The 19,800-nt window shown below is 43.3% G+C and overlaps 1 protein-coding gene across 1 annotated transcript; it reads right to left on the reverse strand.

Moving 5' to 3' along the window:
- Nucleotides 1-13,135: 13,135 nt before the first annotated feature.
- C1QTNF7 (C1q and TNF related 7) lies at nt 13,136-16,534 on the reverse strand. The gene is made up of 2 exons (XM_077477761.1): nt 16,293-16,534; nt 13,136-14,430 (listed from the first exon to the last, which is right to left on the reverse strand). The coding sequence occupies exons 1-2, from the start codon at nt 16,531-16,533 to the stop codon at nt 13,799-13,801; spliced, it is 873 nt and encodes a 290-aa protein (XP_077333887.1). The 5' UTR covers nt 16,534; the 3' UTR covers nt 13,136-13,798.
- Nucleotides 16,535-19,800: the final 3,266 nt, after the last annotated feature.

Consider the following 19,800-nt stretch of genomic DNA (forward strand, 5'->3'; position numbering starts at 1 on the left):
CTTGATGCTTTAGGGGGGCCAGACTGTGGCCAGTAGGATTAGAAAATGCCCTGGTGTCAGTAAGAGGAAACTGCCCCATCATTAGTTTTAGTGGAAGGAATGGTGTCCTACCCCAAGGTAGGAATGGTGCCCCATTATTAGTCTCAATGGATGGCTTGGTGCCCAAAGACCAGATAAAGGCAAAACTGCCACAACCAGCCTGTGGGTCGCAGTTTGGACACCACTGATCTATAATATTACTAAAAAAAATGTAATCTCATGGTGCCACTGTTGATAAATTCTAAGATTAAAGTGTTACTAAACCCAGAACCCTGCATTCACTATACCTGGTCTCCCACAGTAAATGGAACATGGAAATGCATTCATTTTAGTAAATATAAACTGCTTGTGATGGATCTCGGATACCCCTGCTGAGCATCTCCGCCAGACCTGTGTCTCCTGTCCTCCAAACGCACCCACAGCCTGCAGACTCGCCATAACCAGCCCTTAACCCCTCACAGGTGTTGAGGGTTAAACATCCAGAGCATGAACTGTTTATGAAAAACCAAATATGCACCTTGAAACACAGTTAGGGACACTCCTCTTAGCCTTGTCATAGAGGGGGTAGGGGACAAGGAAGAACCAATGGAAACTCAACACTTCTATATTCAAACAACTACTGTTAAAACACATGAAGGAATTACAATAAGCAGGCAGCCCCTCCTTACACATCCCCTGCTGAGATGTGTCTCCAGACCTTTGTCTATGTGCCAAGACCCAACACAATTAACACAGCAACAAGAGGGGGGTAGGGGGAATGGGGGAGAAGGGATGTAGCATTACATTACATTATCTCCATGCCCTTTTGTTACCAAGTCTTGTAGCCCCATGCTTTGGGAATACCGCCATCTTGTATATGACTTTATCAGCTAAAAGTATATTGTGGAATAAAAGTATATATTTAGCCCAGCCGGGCCAATAGGTTTAGGTAGCCAGAAACTACTCCAGGTGGTAGGAGATGGCAAATAGCCCTCCAGATCTCATGTTCTCTGCTGGGCCATAGTCTGTGGGTAGGAGGTGAGCCCACAGCCCCTTCCAAAACACACAGTGACAGTGGGTTCTGTCACACTGCTAATTACCTTTACTCTTCAGCAGTATATAGCAGTCTTGTGACTTCTATCAGTGCCTGGTTAAAGCTTGTAGGAGGAGTTTTCACGCTGCGCTGGCTGTTCTATCAGGATCCAGGACCCCTCACTTTCTGTCTGAACAGTGCTGATTGGCCCTGCACTGATTGGTGCCTCCCCTATCCATGCACCGCCCCCCTGATCTACATATCAGGGTGCCAGACCATGGATTCTAATGCGGGGTGGGTGATTTTTTTAAGCACCTGATTAGAGCCAGAGCATTGTTCTCTGAGCCCACCCAGTTGTGTGACTATAGCAAATGAATTTGAGCTATTTTCACACTAAAGTTCCTCCCTGCCAATCAGGGGGCAGGCCAATTGGCCAAAGCATCAGACGATCCTATTGGATGCCTAGCACTTAGGAAAAAGAGAGAGGAGACACACAAAAGAAGAAGCTACTGGAGGAGTGGACAATGGAGCCGCTGCCTGCACCCCGGCACCCGCAAGGACCGTGCTGCCAAAGCCACCATAGCCCGCCACATAAATCAGGTAAATGCTAGACTGACGCCTCCGAGGGGGATGGTTGTTTGCTGCTCCCCCCCCTCCAAAAGAAAAACCCACCAGCCAGCACTGCTCTTACTAATACACACCAAACTGAGCATGTGCAGCCTGACTCCAGTAACTCTGTCTTATTCAAACCTGTTTTGGAGTCAGTGGAAGAAAAGGAAGATCTGTGCATATAGGATGAATCAGCCTTTTTACACAATGCAGAGGAGTAACCCTTTCCACAGTGAGTATACCAAGCATGCTTTACTGCATATACAGACTGATTTTACTGTTGTGGTTTTAGTAACACCTTAAGTGCTTTCCTTTAGTCTGTTTGGTGGGGCTTAAACATTAAAAAGTTCAAGGCACATTCATTAAAAACCATTACTTATTGAATCTGTTGAATTTTTCCCCAGAAATACAACATACTTTGGCATAATTAACATAAAATAAATTGTAATGATGCCTGCCAATGTTCTTTCTGTTGAGTAGAATTACAGTCTTCTCCCTTAGGTCTGGAACATTACAAAACCGGACATTATGAAACTAATATTTTAATAAATGTTTAATTTTGACTTTTTTCTATCTTTTTACAGCAGAGAAACTTAAAGCGGAACTAATCTCTCTCAATTAATATTAGCAATTTGTATTCCTTATGCTGCTAGCATTAGTAAATAGGAAGCTATATTATAGTCACTTGTGTTAAACTTTTTTTTATTTTTTTTACATTTCTTCAGTTGCTTTCTGGTTTCTGGCCTAGGCAAAATGATGTTATACACCCCCGGAGGCTTAATGGTCATTTTTATTCTTCTGGAGGAGGAGAGAAGGGGCTTTTCCAGCTAAGCACACTCCGCTGCCAGCATGCCTGGTCTAAGGACAGATGAATTCCAGAAAGTTAAAGCTACATGAATCATCTGCCCTTACTCAAGTTGGTCCTAGCTAGAAATGCTAGAGGGGTGTTTTTCAAAGTGATTCCTCAACAAAATAAAGCATGGAGACATGGATGGATGGGGGAGTTTGCTTTGAATATTAAAAATGAACTAAAATCTGTTTTTAATTTGTGGTGCTCAGCTATAGTTAAGTTGCACTTTAGGTTGTTGATTGTATTCATAACAGCTCTTGAAAGTTGCTCCTGAACCATAGTAGTTTTTTATTTTGTGTATATACTATTGCTATAGCTGTAACTTTTGAGGCTACTTAAAAGCTATTTGGCAGCATGAAAACAATGTCAAGTCAAATGTGTAGCATTCGATCACTTTGGCTAGGCAGCTCTGAAAACATACACGGGCCTTCAAAATGCATCCTGAGGGGAATCCAGGTGGTGTAGAAGAAGCAGGAGCATTACATCAATAGTTTGGGGCTCCAAAAGGACAATTTATTTAATATTAATATAGCCAAGGTTACAATCGAGCACGTTTTAGGGGCTATATAAATATAAACAATATATAGTGCCTTTAAAAGTATTCATACCCCTTGACATTTTACACATATTGTGAAGTGGAAGGACAATGAGAAATGTTTTTCAATTTTTTTTCCAAGTAAATATCTGAAAAGTGTTGCGTGCATTTGTATTCAGCCACCTTTATTCTGATACCCCTAACTAAAATCTAGGGGAACCAATTGCCTTCAGAAGTCACCTAATTAGTAAATAGAGTCCACTTGTGTGTAATTTAATCTCAGTATAAATACAGCTGTTCTGTGAAGCCCTCAGAGTTTTGTTAGAGAACATTAGTGAACAAACAGCATATTTAAGGCCAAGAAACACACCAGAAAGGTCAGGAATAAAGTTGTGGAGAAGTTTAAAGCAGGGTTAGGTTATAAAAAAATATCCCAAACTTTGAACATCTCACAGAGCACTTTTCAATCCATAATCCGAAAATGGAAAGAGTATGGGACAACTGCAAAGCTACCAAGACATGGCCGTCCACCTAAACTGACAGATCAGGCAAGGAGAGCATTAATCAGAGAAGCAGCCAAGAGGCCCATGGTAACTCTGGAGGAGGTGAAGAGATCCACAGCTCAGGTGGGAGAATCTGTCCACAGGACAACCATTAGTTATGTGCTCTACAAATCTGGCCTTTATAGAAGAGTGGCAAGAAGAAAGCTATTGTTGAAAGAAAGCCATATGAAGTCCTGTTTGTAGTTTGCATGAATCCATGTGGAGGACACAGAAAAAATCTGGAAGAAGGTGCTCTGGTCAGATGAGACCAAAATTAATATTTTTGGCCTAAAAGCAAAACGCTATCTGTGGCAGAAAACAACACTGCACATCACCCTGAACACACCATCCCCATCATGAAACATGGTGGTGGTAGCATCATGTTTTGGGGATGCTTTTCTTCAGCAGGGACAGGGAAGCTGGTCAGAGTTGATAGGAAGTTGGACGGAGCCAAATACAGGGCAATCTTAGAAGAAAACCTGTAATACCGTGTACACATGACTAGACTTTCCGGCAGACTAGGTCGGACGGTCTTCCCGACGGACTTTTCAGCGTAGTTCCGACAGACTTTCCGAACAAACGGACTTGGCCACACATAATCACACCAAAGTCCAACGGATTCGAACGTGATGATGTATGACCGGACTAGAATAAGGAAGTTCATAGCCAGAAGCCAATAGCTGCCCTAGCGTCGGTTTTCATCCGTCGGACTAGCATACAGACAAACTGATTTTTCGACCGGACTCGAGTCCATCGGAAAGATTTGAAACCTGTTTTAAATCTAAAGTCTGTCTGATTTTTAGACAGCAAAGGTCCAATGAAGCCCACACGTGATCGAATTGTCCGGCAGATTCGTTCCGGCGGACCTTTGCTGTCGAAAAGTCCGGTCGTGTGTACACGGCATTACAGTCTGCAAAATACTTGAGACTAAAGCGGAGGTTCGCCTTCCAGCAGGACAACGACCCTAAACATAAAGCCAGAGCTACAATGGAATGGTTTATATTAAAGCACATTCATGTGTTAGAATGGCCCATTCAAGTCCAGACCTAAATTCAATTGAGAATCTGTGGCAAGACTTGAAAATTGCTGTTCACAGAAGCTCTCCATCCAATTTGACAGAGCTTGAGCTATTTTGCAGAGAAGAATGGGCTAAAATGTTACTCTCTAGATGTGCAAAGCTGGTCGAGACATCCCCAAAAAGACTTGCAGCTGTAATTACTGTGATGGAGGTGGATGCAGGTAGTTCTACAAAGTATTGACTCAGGGGGCTGAATACAAATGCATGCCACACTTTTCACATATTGATTTGTAAACAATTTTTAAAACTATTCATCATTTTCCTTCCACTTCACAATTATGTGCCACTTTGTTTTGGTCTATCACATAAAATGCCAATAAAATACATTTTTGGTTGTAACATGACAAAATGTGGAAATTTCAAGGGGTATGAATACTTTTTCAAGGCATTATATAAATAAATGAAGGTTTTCGTGAGTACATAAATAAAATGAAGAGGCCCAAATTAACAACCTGACAATGCTTGCATTATCCTAGGTTGATCTGTCGGTGTGGTTAGGAGCTCCTGGAGTACACTGTAGTACTTAATTGACAGAGTGCCAATCCCGTTACACTTTCACAACATTTGCAATGTTAGTCAAATGATGGCTAGTTTGCTTTATGTGCAAGGGAATTTTTTTTAAATTTAAAATGTGGTCAAGAACACCAAAAATGCAATTGTTCCTCTGATCAGGTCGAACAGCAACTTTATGGATTGTAATGTAAAAAACAATATCTCAGAATTACGACCCAACTTTTGCCAAATCATTTACGGTTTGGATATAGTGGTCAAAGGTTAAAACTTCTGCCAGAGGAAGTCAGGAAAAAAAAACATCCAAAGCAAAAAGCAACAGAAATAATAGTGCAGAAGGGTAAGAACCCAACATTGCTGCCATCTGTGCCTTCTTTTCCTCCTGACCTCCTGCTGTCACATGTAAAAAGTAGGAGGAAATCTCCATAGTAGAGTCAAACACACAAATATAAACTATACAGGTTCTAACTCTGGTTCACTCTTTTCAGATTGGGAAAAAAATAAATTTTTGCCTGAAGTTGAGTTTTAAAGGGTATTTCCACTTTTGCAGGCAATTTGAGATAATACCTAATGCATATTTGTTACATGTCCCCATTCTAGCTATGAGAGAGGGGGGTGGTCTGGGTACTGCCTCTTGATATAACACATCTCCATCCCTATAAATCATGTTTCTATGCATTGTAGCTATGAACTCTCTTTTGTGCCAATTCATGAAGATAATATATGGCATGTTCATTTTTTGGTTGTTTCAACAGTACCGTTACAGGACAGGCAGGGTGGGTGTTTCCGTTGGAAAGATGAACATACATACATTTGTCTAAATGTGACACCCAGATCAAAATTAAGGTGAATGTTGAGGAAAGTGTTTTATTATACAGAAAACATAGATTTAACATTTCTCAGGATTCAGTAAAAAATAAAATTATGTCTTTATTTTAAATCATAAATCATCGGTTAAAATAATCAACTTCATCTGCAAAATATATTCACTATGACAGCTGAAAATACATATGTAGTTAAGTTACAGAGATATTTTATATGGATATTTCTGCTTTAGTCATAGTTTCATCAGACTCCGATTTTACTCTAGTAGTAGGATTGAAACTGGCCAGATATATTACAGTCTGATTATACAACTATGTAATGCCAGGGCCTACCTAAACAATCCATTCAATGTATATCCAATCAGGTGGGCCATTTTAGTAAACAGTTGTTGGTAAATCCAAAGAAGATTGTATATGTGCAACCAACTTGATTTCATGTTAGCACCCGACGCGGTCACTGTAGTACATTTCCTGCCCCTACCACCTAGAATTTACTTTATGGGTCCTGATGGCAGCACTATTATCAACTGAAGAATAGACTTCCTGAGACTGTATAAGGTTCAGAAATAAATAGATCAGACTTTGGTAGTTCTGTTTAGAACTCCAGCATCAGTCCCAGAAGGACATCTACATTAAATGTATTTAACCCCCAGACTGTATTACCCCCTTCTACATACCCTGGCCACACACAGTTAAATACCAACTGTGTTGTGCATGGTCAAGACTGTATATATGAGGTGTGTCTGAAAAGTTTGGTGAATGGTCTGATATCTCAACGGCAACAGGGGCCAGGTGCACATGGCTATTCAGAGACATGTCGAGAAGCTCCACCTAGTGTGGAGTACATGTGACTATCAGGGTAAACCTGCTGCAGGCAGTCGAATGTAGTCGGTGTAAGAGGTAGGTTCACAGTGCAATGGAGCTGCACTCTATGAGGAAGGTTTGAAGTGGATGCTATGGCGCATCGGGCGTGTTTGGCCAGAGTTGCACAGGACTGGACAGTGGATGTTGCTGCATGATAACATGCCTGTATGATCCGTGTGCACCAATTCTTGGCTCAGCAAGGCATACCTGTTCTTGATCATCCACCGTATTCCCCTGATCTGGCGCCAGCAGACTTCTTTCTGTTTCCCCACCTGAAGAGCATCATGCAAGCAGACGTAGCGGCAATCCAATGTGTGACAGCGGTTCTGTGATGGATTCCTAAAAAAGGCCTTTCCAAAAAGGCCTTTCCAGAAGTTTTATGAAGGTTGCCAAAAGTGTGTTGTGAAAGATGGCGATTATTTTGAAGGCTAATAAAGGTCATTTGTTTGTACCTTCTGTTTTGTTTGTTTTCTGATACCATTAACCAAATGTTTTAGACACACCTTGTATTTTCAATTGATTGTCCAGCTTAATTCTTATTAACAGCACACACCTGCAGTAATATGCAGTGCACTGACATACTGTAAGTTTGCATGCATTTTTGGTCTTTTTTGTACAAAATGCATGTAAAATGGAGAAAATGTATGTAAAAGTATATGCATTCAAGCAGAAACTCATAAACCCATAAAGGTAAAGAAAAAAAAACACACATTTTTGCTATCCACAAAACTCTCAAAGAGAAAGGGAATCCGCCCTCTGTTCCACCTGGTTTACAAGAATCCCAGCACATTTCACTCTAACTATAGCTTACGCATATGGTTGAAACACATTGGATTCCTGTGAACCAGGTTGAACAGTCTTTATATCTCAAAGCTTAATAAACTTGAACAAGGCTTTTAAACCAGGGGCGGACTGACCATAGGGCATTTAGGGCACTGCCCGAGGGCCCGTTCGCCAGTAGGGGGCCCCGTGACAGTTTCCACATCTCTCTACCCATCAATCATAGCTAGCTGACGGGTAGATCGGGTCCCGAATTCCTGCTCACTGCTAAAAGACTGCAGTGCAAACAGACGATGCACTCCTCCCCACCGGCCCCGCCTTCCCTTCCATCCACCCCATGTGATTGTATTTGTCATCACCTTGGACAGATGAGAAGAGAGGAGGGGCCGGCAGGGAGGAGCGTATCATGAGAGGTCTGTATACAGCCACTTCCAGCGCTACTCTGCATCTAGGAAGAAAAGTGCAGCAGCTTGTATGCTGTCCTGTACTTAAGCGTATACCATGTGCTGCTATTAGAAAGTTGATGGATAGCTTCCCACCCACCCACAGTGTTCCCCTGTGCCCTCCACCTCCCTACAGTGTGCCCTCCACCCCCCCCACAGTGACCCCCTGTAACACCCATCCACAGTGTCCCCCTGAGCCACCTCCCCACAGTGTCCCCCCTGTGCCCTCCACTTCCCCACAGTGTCCCCTTGTGCTGTCTACCCCCCCACTGTGTCCCATTGTGCCCTCCACCCCCCACTGTGTCCCTTCGTGTAATCCACCCCCCCACTATGTCCCCCTGTGCAATCCACCCCCACTGTGTCCCCATGTGCCCTCCACCCCCCCACAGTGACCCCCTGTGCCACCCCCACAGTGTCCCCCTGTGCCCTCCACAGTGTCCCCCTGTGCCCTCCACCCCCCACAGTGACCGTCTGTGCCACCCAACCACAGTGCCCCCCTGTGCCCTCTACCCCCCCACAGTGCCCCCTGTGCCCTTCATGGCATCTCCCTGTGCCACCCACCCATAGTGTCCCCCTGTGCCCTCCACTTACCTACAGTGTCCCCCTGTGCCTTCCACCCACCATGTCCCCCTGTGCCCTCCACCCACCCTATGGTATCTCCCCGTGCCCTCCAACCCCCCATGGTGTCTCCCTGTGCCCTCCAACCCCCCCCCCCCCCCACGGTGTCCCTTTTTTGTCCTCCACCCCACCACTGTGTTGCCTTACCCCTGATGGCTACCCTGAGAGACAATATGCTGAGTCTGGAGGATCCCAGTGATCTACTGTGTGCCCTGTGTTTTGGTTTGTGCCCTGCTATTTGCCCTACTGCATGCCCCTTGGCCTGTGATGTGTCCTGCTGTGTACCCCCTGATGTGCCCTACTGTGTGCCCCTTGCCCTGTGATGTGTCCTGTGCCTTGTGATGTGCTCTACTGTGTTCCCTGTGCTCTGCTGTGTGCCCTACTATGTGCCACATGCCCTGTGATGTGCAGCATGGCCTGCTGTGTATCTCATGATGTGCCCTGCTGTGTACCCACTGATGTGCCCTGTACCCCCTGTGATGCACCATGCTGTGCTCAATAATGTGCCCTGCTGTGTACAGCATAATAAACCCTGCTGTGTGTCCTATCGTATGCCCCCTGATGTGCCCTACTGTGTTCCCTGTGATGTGCCCTGTGATGTGCTCAGTGCCCTGCTGGGTGCCCCATTATATGTCCTCCTGTGTGCCCTGTGATGTGCCCTACTGTGTGCCCCATGCCCCGTGATGTGCTCAGTGCCCTCCTGTCTGCCCCATGATGCACCCTCCTGTGTGCCCCATGCCCTGTGCCCCATGATGTGCCCATGTTCTGCTGTGTGCCATGTGATGTGCCTTACTGTTTGCCCCATGATTTATGTAGGCGGGGCTTGCATGTGGGCTCAGACACAGGGGGCCCCATGATCTTCTATTCCCCGGGGCCCCATGAGTTGTCAGTCCGTCCCTGTTTTAAACAGTTATCAGCTTTCCTTTCTCTTTGTTTGTTGATCGATTCCTGGAGAGCCAGAGCTCTTAGTTGGAAGATTCAAGGTATGCACAGAGCTGAGAAGGAACAAAATAGGCAGAGGGCACACATGACAGGGTGGAAAGGAAACCAGGCACAAAGGGTTAACTATATTAAGTGGTGTGGTCAGTACTGACCTCTACCTGATTGGTCGAGTAGATGAGGTGATTGGGAGGAGCAGGAGACTATAGTGCTGGGGAGGAGTGGTTTAAGTTCACTTGTAGAGAAGAAATCGTCAGAAGAATGTCCCTCCCTCCCACCCTATGGTTTTGGGTAGTAATGTTATACTTCTTTTGTTGTTCTTTGGTGGTTTGGGGTCATTGACAGGGGTGTAAATCTGGTGGTATTGGTAAAGCAGTGAGGGCCCATCTTAGGTATGTTGTCCTCTAGTTGGTACGGCTCAATTCATAGTGGTAGGACCGGTGGGTGTCTGAGGTCAGCTGGGTTAATTCCTGAGGCAGTGTTTGATGGCTGGGGTCATAACTTAGCTAACTGGTGCCACAGACACAAAGTTTTAGTTATATGGTACAGTCAAGGTCCTGGAACTATAGATACCTTGACTGATATTTTTATTATGTTTTGTTATTTATAAGCTTATGTTTAACAAATGGCAGATTCGGCCCTTTAACTCCAGTTACGAGTAGTGTGGTTTTTCCTAGGTGTTATAGGGAGGTGTAGTTGTGTGCAGTTTTGGGTAAGAGGGTAATTATGGAGGTGAGCTCTGATTTTCCCTGGTCATGAGGATATGTGCCTGTAACAGAACATTATACTTTGTACTAAATATTTTGGCTGGTTCCTTCAGGAAGCTACTAAATGGTGATGAAAACCAATCATGAATTCACAGGGTTAAAAACCTTAAACTTGAGCATGCTGCACACATTTACCTGTGTCATAATGGGAAACGAATACTGTACATGCATTTTGATTAGATGATTTCTGGGTCTTGAAACTATGGTCTTCCAGTTGTTCAGGAACTAAAATTCCCATCATGCCTATTCATGTCTGTGAATGTCAGAGTTTTACAATGCCTCATGGGACGTGTAGTTCCGCAATAGCTGGAGGGCCGTAGTTTGAAGATCCCTGCTATATACTGTATGTTCTAGGGTTGTAAAACACAGATAGCTCACAGTTAGAGACCACATTTATTAGAGAGGCCTTGATGTGGCAGCGTGTCTTCCACTTGCAAATGTATGCAGCTAGAATCTCTGTCTTTAACCTGAGTAGTGCAATAGATTTGTTTTTTGCTGGCCTGCTTGAGAGTGTGCTGAGGACCCTGTTCATATGGTTTTGTATATTGCTTAAAGTCAAGTATACTACTAATAGCTGACACCTCAATGTGCCTGTTCATGGGCGTAGCTTAAGGGGATGCAGGGGTCACAATCGCAACCCTACCCCTAGCACCAGGGGCAGTCTCCCTGTCATACTATCATATCCTCCACAAAATCCAGCACCAGTCAGCCCTTGGGCCCCACAGACACTATTCTCTGTACCCCCCCCCCCCCCCCCTTACCCGGGGATTTCTACTTACTCCACTTCCCTGACAACTGGAGACAAGACACACACCTCCAAAAGGTGACCTTCCTCCGACACCTGCCAACACTGACATAGAAACCTTCAGAAATTGATAAAACAAATCCCTTAACACCTCCTCAGGGGGCCTCTGAAGGGCTGCAGGCTCCAGATTTTGTGTCACATGGCTTTGCCCTCCAAGATCTAAGTTGCCCCCCCAAGCACCCTGACCACCCCCTCCACCCTGCATGCCATGCCCGGCTGCTGAGCTCCTTTCCCAGTACAGCAATCTATACTGTTCCTCCTCCTCAGGGCTGAAATCACATTCCTTTACAACACAGCCAGTTAGCCACAATCTGCACAGGGGGTATCTGCCTACTGCAACTACACTGCGGTGCTGACCAGAAAATTTCACAGGTCAGAGGGGCAACATAAAAGTCAGATAAACCCTGTGAAGACTGACAGACTGTGTTTGAAGAAATGTAATTTCAGCCCTGTGTAGTGTGGGGGGAGCTGTATACAGTGCTGGGATGGGAAAGGAACTCTGCCAAGTGACCTGCCAGGCGTCCCTGTCCTCTGATTCTCCAGCGGTGATCCCTGTCCTCTGATTCTTCAGCAGTAATCCCTGTCCTCTGATTCTCCAGCGGCAATCCCTGTCCTCTGATTCTCCAGCGGCAATCCCTGTCCTCTGATTCTCCAGCGGCAATCCCTGTCCTCTGATGAAAAGAGGAACTCTGGGAACTCAAAACTCTCAAGCCACTTTGAGTATCTTGGCATGTAGTGGATGTATCTGCAGGCACGTTGGAAGTAGTGGGGGGCTCAGGTCAACTTTTGCATCGGGGCCCACAAGCTTCAAGCTACACCTCTCACAGCTTATGATATCACTGCATAACACCCCTGAAATACACAGTGCAACTACAGACTGCTCTGTCTCCGTCCATACTATTGGCCTAAGTTAGTACCTGTACCAATCTTCAGATGGCTATCTTTGTGCCTGAGAAGGACATTGGATCCAATGCCCAGGCTGAATATTGGATTTTAATGTCTCTCCAGTTCATTAATCCCCACCCGCTACTGGCACTAAGCTTCCTCCTTTCATTCACCAGATCCATAAAGCGGTAGTAAAGCCCGCTTTGTGATTTTTACCTACAGGTAAGCCTATAATATGGCCTGTAGGTAAAATTAATATCTCCTAAACGTGCACCACTGACGCCGCCAGCGCATGCACTCTGAAGGTCTAGCATACCTTTTCGGACCTTCAGAGCTTCTTGGTGGAACTGAGGGCTCCTACGCACTTGCGCAGGAGTGACGTCATCGCAGCTCCTACCATTCACAGCGCCTGAGCCTGCAAACCCAGAAGAAAGACCGGGCGAAGATGTCAGCCCTCTCAGTGGTGACAGAGTGTTGTTCTAAGGTAATTTCATAATCTGTACATTGTGCCATTGTCTTACAGGTGCTTTTCTTTTCTTTTTTTTAAATTCTGCAGCGGTTTACTACCGCCTTAACTGGCCACAGAGGATCTCTCATTTGACAATTGAATAACAGAGGCAGACCCTAGGACCAGGGGAATTTAGGGCTTCACCTTGACATAGAGAGAAATAAGGTCATGTATACAGTATAAGCCAAAGATTCAGGGTCCCCCCCTAAGCACAAAGGAATTAGGTTGAAGACAAAAGCGAGTAAGGTAATATTAGATTATATACTTTCAAGGACATGACAGATTGACTTTATAAAGGAAAGTAGGCTTTCTCAGCAAAGCAAAAAGCAGCAAGGAGCATAGAGGAATTTATATCAACCAATTAAAATGAAGCTCTAAGTAAAACAAATCAAAATCTGGTTGCTATAGGTTACTACACTTTGCTCTTCATATTGGCACTTTACAATACTTCACTAAATCTGTCCAAAAAAGTGTTCCTTTGTGAATGGCTGGGATCTGATGTTGAGGAAAGCAATGACTTCAATAGCAGCAGTACCACCACATTTTAATGATTAAGTCACACCCTACTCAACTCAAGTCTAGTTATTAATCATAATAGCAGCAGAAATGAAATTACAACCTGCTGCACAGTTCTCCACATAGGAGTTGCCCAGTTGTAGATGACTAGCCCATATCAGCTGGGAAAATCCAACCAGTCAATTCTTCAGCTGAGAGTAGTCAGCCTGGAGGGGTTTTATGTCAATAGACTGTTTAACTTATGTAAAAAAAAAAAACTTTCTTTCTGTGCTTGATTCCCCAGGAGCCTTGTAACCTTAGCAAATGTAGGCGAACGCTTCTTTCTACTTAATGATGACTTTGGCCAAAACTAAAAGGGAGTCTATCATTGCAATTGGCTGCCATTTTCAACTTTCCTTTTTTGTATACTTAGACTCCGGCTTCACATCTTAGAATGTCACTGATCAAGAATGCAGGTGGGATTTCTGACGTAGCTGGGGGCACACTTGTTTTACAATTACAACTTGGGAAATTCCAGCTTTTAAAAACGTTGGCAAGGGCATTGTTCCCTTTAAAGGAATTGAGGAAGACCTTCCTTCCAGCAAAATCCATAGACTTTTTAACAGGATAACAGGATCTGGCTTGCATTCAAGTTTCATGAAACAATCGGGACTGTGTTTGGGATTTAAGCTGCATCATAAGTCATCATCATCGGACAAAGCATTCAGATAATCAGTATCTGCATATAAAAGAAATCCTGAGAACAAACTGTCTGCCCAGCTGGGGTCTGAAAACAAACCGTTCTGATCTGTATAAAAAATCTCAAGCCAGACTTCATCTTCTGGCTTTAGGTAAAGAAGTGTTGAGCCTGAGGCAACATCATGATTTCCCGTGTTGGCATCAAATGTCTTTATTTTGTACTCTCCATTTTGTACAAGGGTGATAGCCAGGTGCTTGTTTGCAAGAGTGATGTCATAAGAGAAATAATAAATTCCAGGGATAGCACAAATAAACTTCCCGGTGGATGGGTTGTAGTGCTCTCCTTCATTAAAGATTACTTTGTTAAATACGATTGGAAGTCTTTCTTGTGGGTAGCTGGTGGTGATCCCAACTGAAAAAGCAGATTTAAGCACAATATTTCCACACTTGCACACACCAGCTTCTCCCACATCTCCCCGTGAGCCTTTATCACCCTTAGGTCCAGCAGGTCCATCAGGCCCAATTTCCCCTTTGTCTCCCAGTGAACCGTTAGGTCCTCTTTTACCAGTCTCTCCTTGATCACCCTTTTCACCAATAGGTCCCAGTCGTCCTGTTTTTCCTCGCAAACCTTTAACATAAATGTCAAAATTGTTCATTAGGAATGGGTTTACCAGTTCACAAATATCAACCAACACTAAAATTAAGAAAACAATAAAACAAAATGCCCTCTGATAAGAAATATGTTCACAGTGTACCAGATTAAAGATTATAATGTCTGATGTTTATTTATAATGAACATACCATAGTTTATAATGAAGTCAATTTTAAAATTTTAGTACATTTTTGAGAAGATATACATGTTTATTGTTATGTCGCGTACACACGATCAAAATTCTCGTCGGAAAAAGCTCTGATGGTTTTCCCAACGGAATTCCGACGGAATTCAGCTCAAGCTGTCTTGCCTACACACGGTCACATCAAATTCCGATCATTTATAACGCGGTGACGTACAACACGTACGACATGACTAGAAAAAGGAAGTTCAATAGCCAGTAGCCAATAGCTTCTGTCTCGTAGTTGAATCTGAGCATGCGTGATTTTTGACGTGTCGGAATACACACGATCGGAATTACCGATAGAACGTTTTTCCGTCAGGAACTTGCTATAAATTTTTGGCTGGCGGAAATTCGGACAGCTAAATTCCGATGGAGCATACACAAGGTCGCATTTTCTGATGAAAAGCTCTCATCTGTCTTTTTCTGGCCGGAATTCCAATGTGTACGCGGCATTAGAATTCATCCACAGCCAAACATTTTGGATTGGTCGGGGAAGGGTAAGAGCCTTTCTCAGATTGTTAGTGCCACCCCTGTTCACAGCACAAATGTAACGGTCATGAAATTTCCAACTGGGACACAAACACAAAAAAACACGTTAGAGACTAAGGTGGAGTTAGACACCGTTTATATCTGGCAACTTGGGATCGCAGTCAGAATTGGTTTGATTCTGTCTGCCACTCCAGATTGGAATGCAATATTGGTAAAATGCACCACATGTGTTTCGGTGACAGGAGCTTATTTTGGGCAACAAGCTTTGTGCGATGCAGTTCACCATGCAGTTCCCGCTCAATTTATTGTGGCAAAACCACACCGCGTTAGAGATGCCATCAAAAATGAATGGCATCCAAACATGCGTGAGCAATAAGGAATTGCAGGCAGAATCGTGGCGATTATGCCAAGGATCCCAAATCCCAAAACCCACTGATTTTACTAGAGTATAAAGGAGAGCCACCATATACTGAATTGATCACAAGCGTCCACGTGTATTGTGCAAACCAACCACAAAAATGGCAATGACTTCACTACCTTAAGACCGCCTCCAACGCATTTCACCCCATCAGGGCTTAGTCATAGATCTCTACTTGTACGTCATGGTTGAAATGTGCTAAAAGAGGCAGTCCTATTGGCGGTCCAAACATAGAGTGCACACCGCTCAGGCAAGTAATTAGCTGCTAAACGCTGCAGGTGCTTGGCCCGCCTCACCACCATTGATACGTAGATAATGGGAAAAATATGGTTGTACACCACAATGGGATCAAAGTGTAAAAAATCCTTTATTTGTCACCGTAACAGACAAAAAGACAAGAAGTGTTCCTGTCTTTTTGTTTGGCACGGTGACAAATAAAGGATTTCTTACGCTTTGATCCGTTGCGGTGTGCGCCCAGCTCTTTCCCTTCATCTACTGGCAGCCATTGCAGGACCTTTACAAATAGTAACCTTTAGATTAGTGAATGTAGTGAAAACCCAATACCCAATTAAAAATAACAGCATTCCACTAAGCGAAGACGAAGTTTCCTTACAAAGTAAACAGTCTATTTGCCATTGGAAAAACCAACTGCCCCCCCCGCTGTTTCCCTCTTAAATATACATTGTACTAATATTTATACACTGTTCCCTGATATTATTTCAGCAACAACAAGCAGATGTTCTTTACCTGTGTCACCCTTTTCACCCTTTTCTCCTTTCCTGCCATCTCTCCCATCTCTTCCCGGAAGGCCAATCCGTCCATGTGGCCCAGCTAATCCATTTGCCCCAGGGGATCCCGGAGACCCTGGCAATCCTGGTATGCTACAGACATACCTTATGTTCTGGTGATCTCCTTTCAGTTTATTGTTCAATGGTTGTCCACAGGCACAAAGAACAAAACTTGTAATGTACAGCAAAATAAGCATCATCGACCCTGCAGGAAAAAATATTCTGTTATATTTTTCATGTACTGTTTACTTTTAAGCAAAAAAGTTAACAGTTTAATTTAACATGATTTGTAAGAGAAAACCCACTTCTATACTTTAAAGATCAACTCCTGGCAATAAGTGAAATCAATCGATGAACCCCTAAAGCATTCTATAATGCAAACCATTGCAACTATTCTTTAAGGAGATCTTTGAGTAACTTAATCTTCATGCAAACCCAAAATATATTTTTCAGTTATTTTTGGCACCATGGCTCAATGTATACAGTTTTCTTAAGAAAATTGTTATTTACGAGTCTTACCTGGGTATCTGGCCAGTAATAGCACTGTCTTAGGGTAAAAACACTAAACTACTGCCTCTTAGTAAGGAGCAGCAATGCCATGCAGCTTTAGTTTGTCCATTATGTATTTGGGTCATCTATCTATCGATCTACACTATATTACAAAAAGTATTGGGATGCCTGCCTTTACATGCACATGATTTTTAATGACATCCCAGTCTTATACCTTGTACACACGGTTGGACATTCCGACCACAAAATCTGTATGATTTTTTTCTGACGGATTTTGTCCTAAACTGGTGAGGCTACGTTGGGGCTAGTAGCCAATAGCTTTGGTCTCGTAAATTTGATCTGAGCATGCGTGGCACTTTGTCCAATCGGAATTCTCTACAAATGATTGGAAAAAGTCAGATTGGATTTTTTTGTCAGAAAATTTGAGATAGTTACTAAGGTTGAATAAAGACACCAGTACATCCAGTTCAACCTGAGTGAGTGTCTACAATTGTCCCTATCCCTGTACTTTGTACATCGCACACTCACATCAGTCCCTACCCTCAAGGAGCCCACAATCCATATACTAGGGCCAATTTTGGACAGAAGCCAATTAACCTACCAGCATGTCTTTGGAGTGTGGGAAGTAACCTACCTGGAGGAAACCCACGCAGGCACAGGTAGAATATGCAAACTTCTGGCAGGAAAAGCTTAATTTTATAATTTTTGTTGTGAGTACCACTTTTAATAAATTCCTGTGTGCTTTTAAAGAATGTTGTACAATGAGTTTATCTTCCTATTTCATATAATGAATGTGTGACCAGACTCTGAAGTTTCCTTGACTGATGATTGATAACTGTGGGGTATACATCTGTGGAATCCAATTAAGCAGGCTGGGTAGTGGATTCGGCTGAGTGGATTCCGATGGAAAAAGTCCAATAAAGCCCACACACATTCGTAATTTCCGACAATATAATCCGATCGGATCATTTCCGTCAGAATTTCTGACCGCGTGTACAAGGGCTTATACTGATACAATATTGATATATGTAATATAGATGAACTATGAGCCTTTGTATATGCAATGTCTAATGCCGATCTAATATAAATATATGTAATATAGATGAATTATTGTGACCCATGTACCTATTTGTATGGAATTTTTCATCATGTTTTATAATAAATATATAATTTCTTGGCCCCTCCCTATTGACTGTGTGTTTCATATAAAGTCCCGCCTTTTTTCTTTTTCACATGTTAGAGCTGTTGCCTGTAAGGAGCATTCTACAATGTAGGCAGTATAGCATCCATCAGTTAGGGGAACTCCAGCATTAATACTTGCTCTTAGTGCTGACAGCCTCATATCAAAAATGCACTACAATCATTCAAGGTCTTTTCAATGCAAAGTAAATGAATACAATATTTAAAATATTCCTGCAAAATGCTAAAAAAATCTTGTGGACTATTACAAAATGTAAAAAAAAAACTTTCCCCTTTCATAAATGTTACATTATTTCTAGCATTTCAAGCACTGCTGTTGTACATAGACTCTAAAGTTGGCCATGCATAACTTTCAGTCAGTTTCAACCACTTTTGATCAACCAGGAATCGCAAATACAAGAAAAGTAATTGCTGGAAACAAAACACTCTACTACCTACAAGTTTGAGTGAATACCATAATTTAGTCGATTATAAAATTGAAACTGGACAATAAGCAAATATATATACGGCGGCTGGATGCACCGCCACTGCCAACACAAATTGAGGCCCAGGCTTTCAATCCCCTCCAATCTAACCAGGCCCTGCATTCGTCCATGGCATCCTTCCCCATCACAGGGCAACCGGTGATAGATACCACCCTTAAACATATGCTGCCATCACTTCAAATGTCATTGATGACTGATCTCTCATCACTCTTTACTAAAATCTCTACAGACATACATGTACTTGATGATAGAGTGTCACATATTGAAAACCGCATTGAAGAATGCACCACAACAGTCAATCATTTAATCGGCAGATATGATGAAGTGAGAGAAGAACAATCCTGGCTAAGGGCCAAATTAGCTGATTTAAAAGACAGGTCCCGCAGGAACAACGTTAAGCTATGCAATATTCCCGAAGCCATATTACTGGCGGACCTCCCCAAGTATGCCAAAGAGCTCATACATGCAATTCTACCTGATGCCTCCCTCTTCCCACAGAATTGCGAAACCAACACACTTAGCAGCCTCCATCCCAGAGATATACTAATTAGGGTGCACTTCTTTCATATCAAGCAAAAACTCCTCATGTCAACAAGGGCCAAATCCCCAATGCCAGCACCGTATGGTAACATACAGCTTTTTCCAGATCTCTCCAAATACACTCTACAGTTGAGGAGATAACCCCATTACCAAAGGCCTCCATAATCATAAAATCCTATTCAAATGGTGATCTCCAGCTACACTGATCATCACAAGAAATGGATCATCCCACGTGATCAATAATCTCAAAAGTGGTATGCAACTTCTGTATACACGGGGAATTATCCCTGACCCCCCACCAGTATCCACTTCACTTCTGGAGCAAAGAGGCCCTTACTCATCCCGCCGCAACCGGGAAAGAAAATACACCTAAACATATAAAAAAGAGCAACCTTACAATTGGGCTTTCCTAGCAACCAAAGTATATCTCTCCCCAGCAATAAGCTTTCAGCTTTCTAACCACACTCAGATATTGATTCTAGTTCCCCCCCCCCCCCCCCACATAGTGGTTTTCTAGGAGCAACTTATCTCTACTCCACCTACTGTTTTACCTGGTACACTACCACCCACAGAACTGTACTCTACAAGTTCTACATCTCAGTTACTTTAACTCTTTATTTGTATAACTTTGTTGTTATTCCACAGCTCTAGCTTTCAAATCATTAAGTAATCTCACAGGATATCAAGTCTCACCAGCAATTACATTGAACAACATACTCTGACTACAGTAAC

This window comes from Lithobates pipiens, unplaced genomic scaffold (assembly GCF_037356315.1).
Source record: "Lithobates pipiens isolate NorthernLeopardFrog02 unplaced genomic scaffold, aLitPip1_a1.2 Scaffold_13, whole genome shotgun sequence".
Taxonomy (NCBI): Eukaryota; Metazoa; Chordata; class Amphibia; order Anura; family Ranidae; genus Lithobates; species Lithobates pipiens.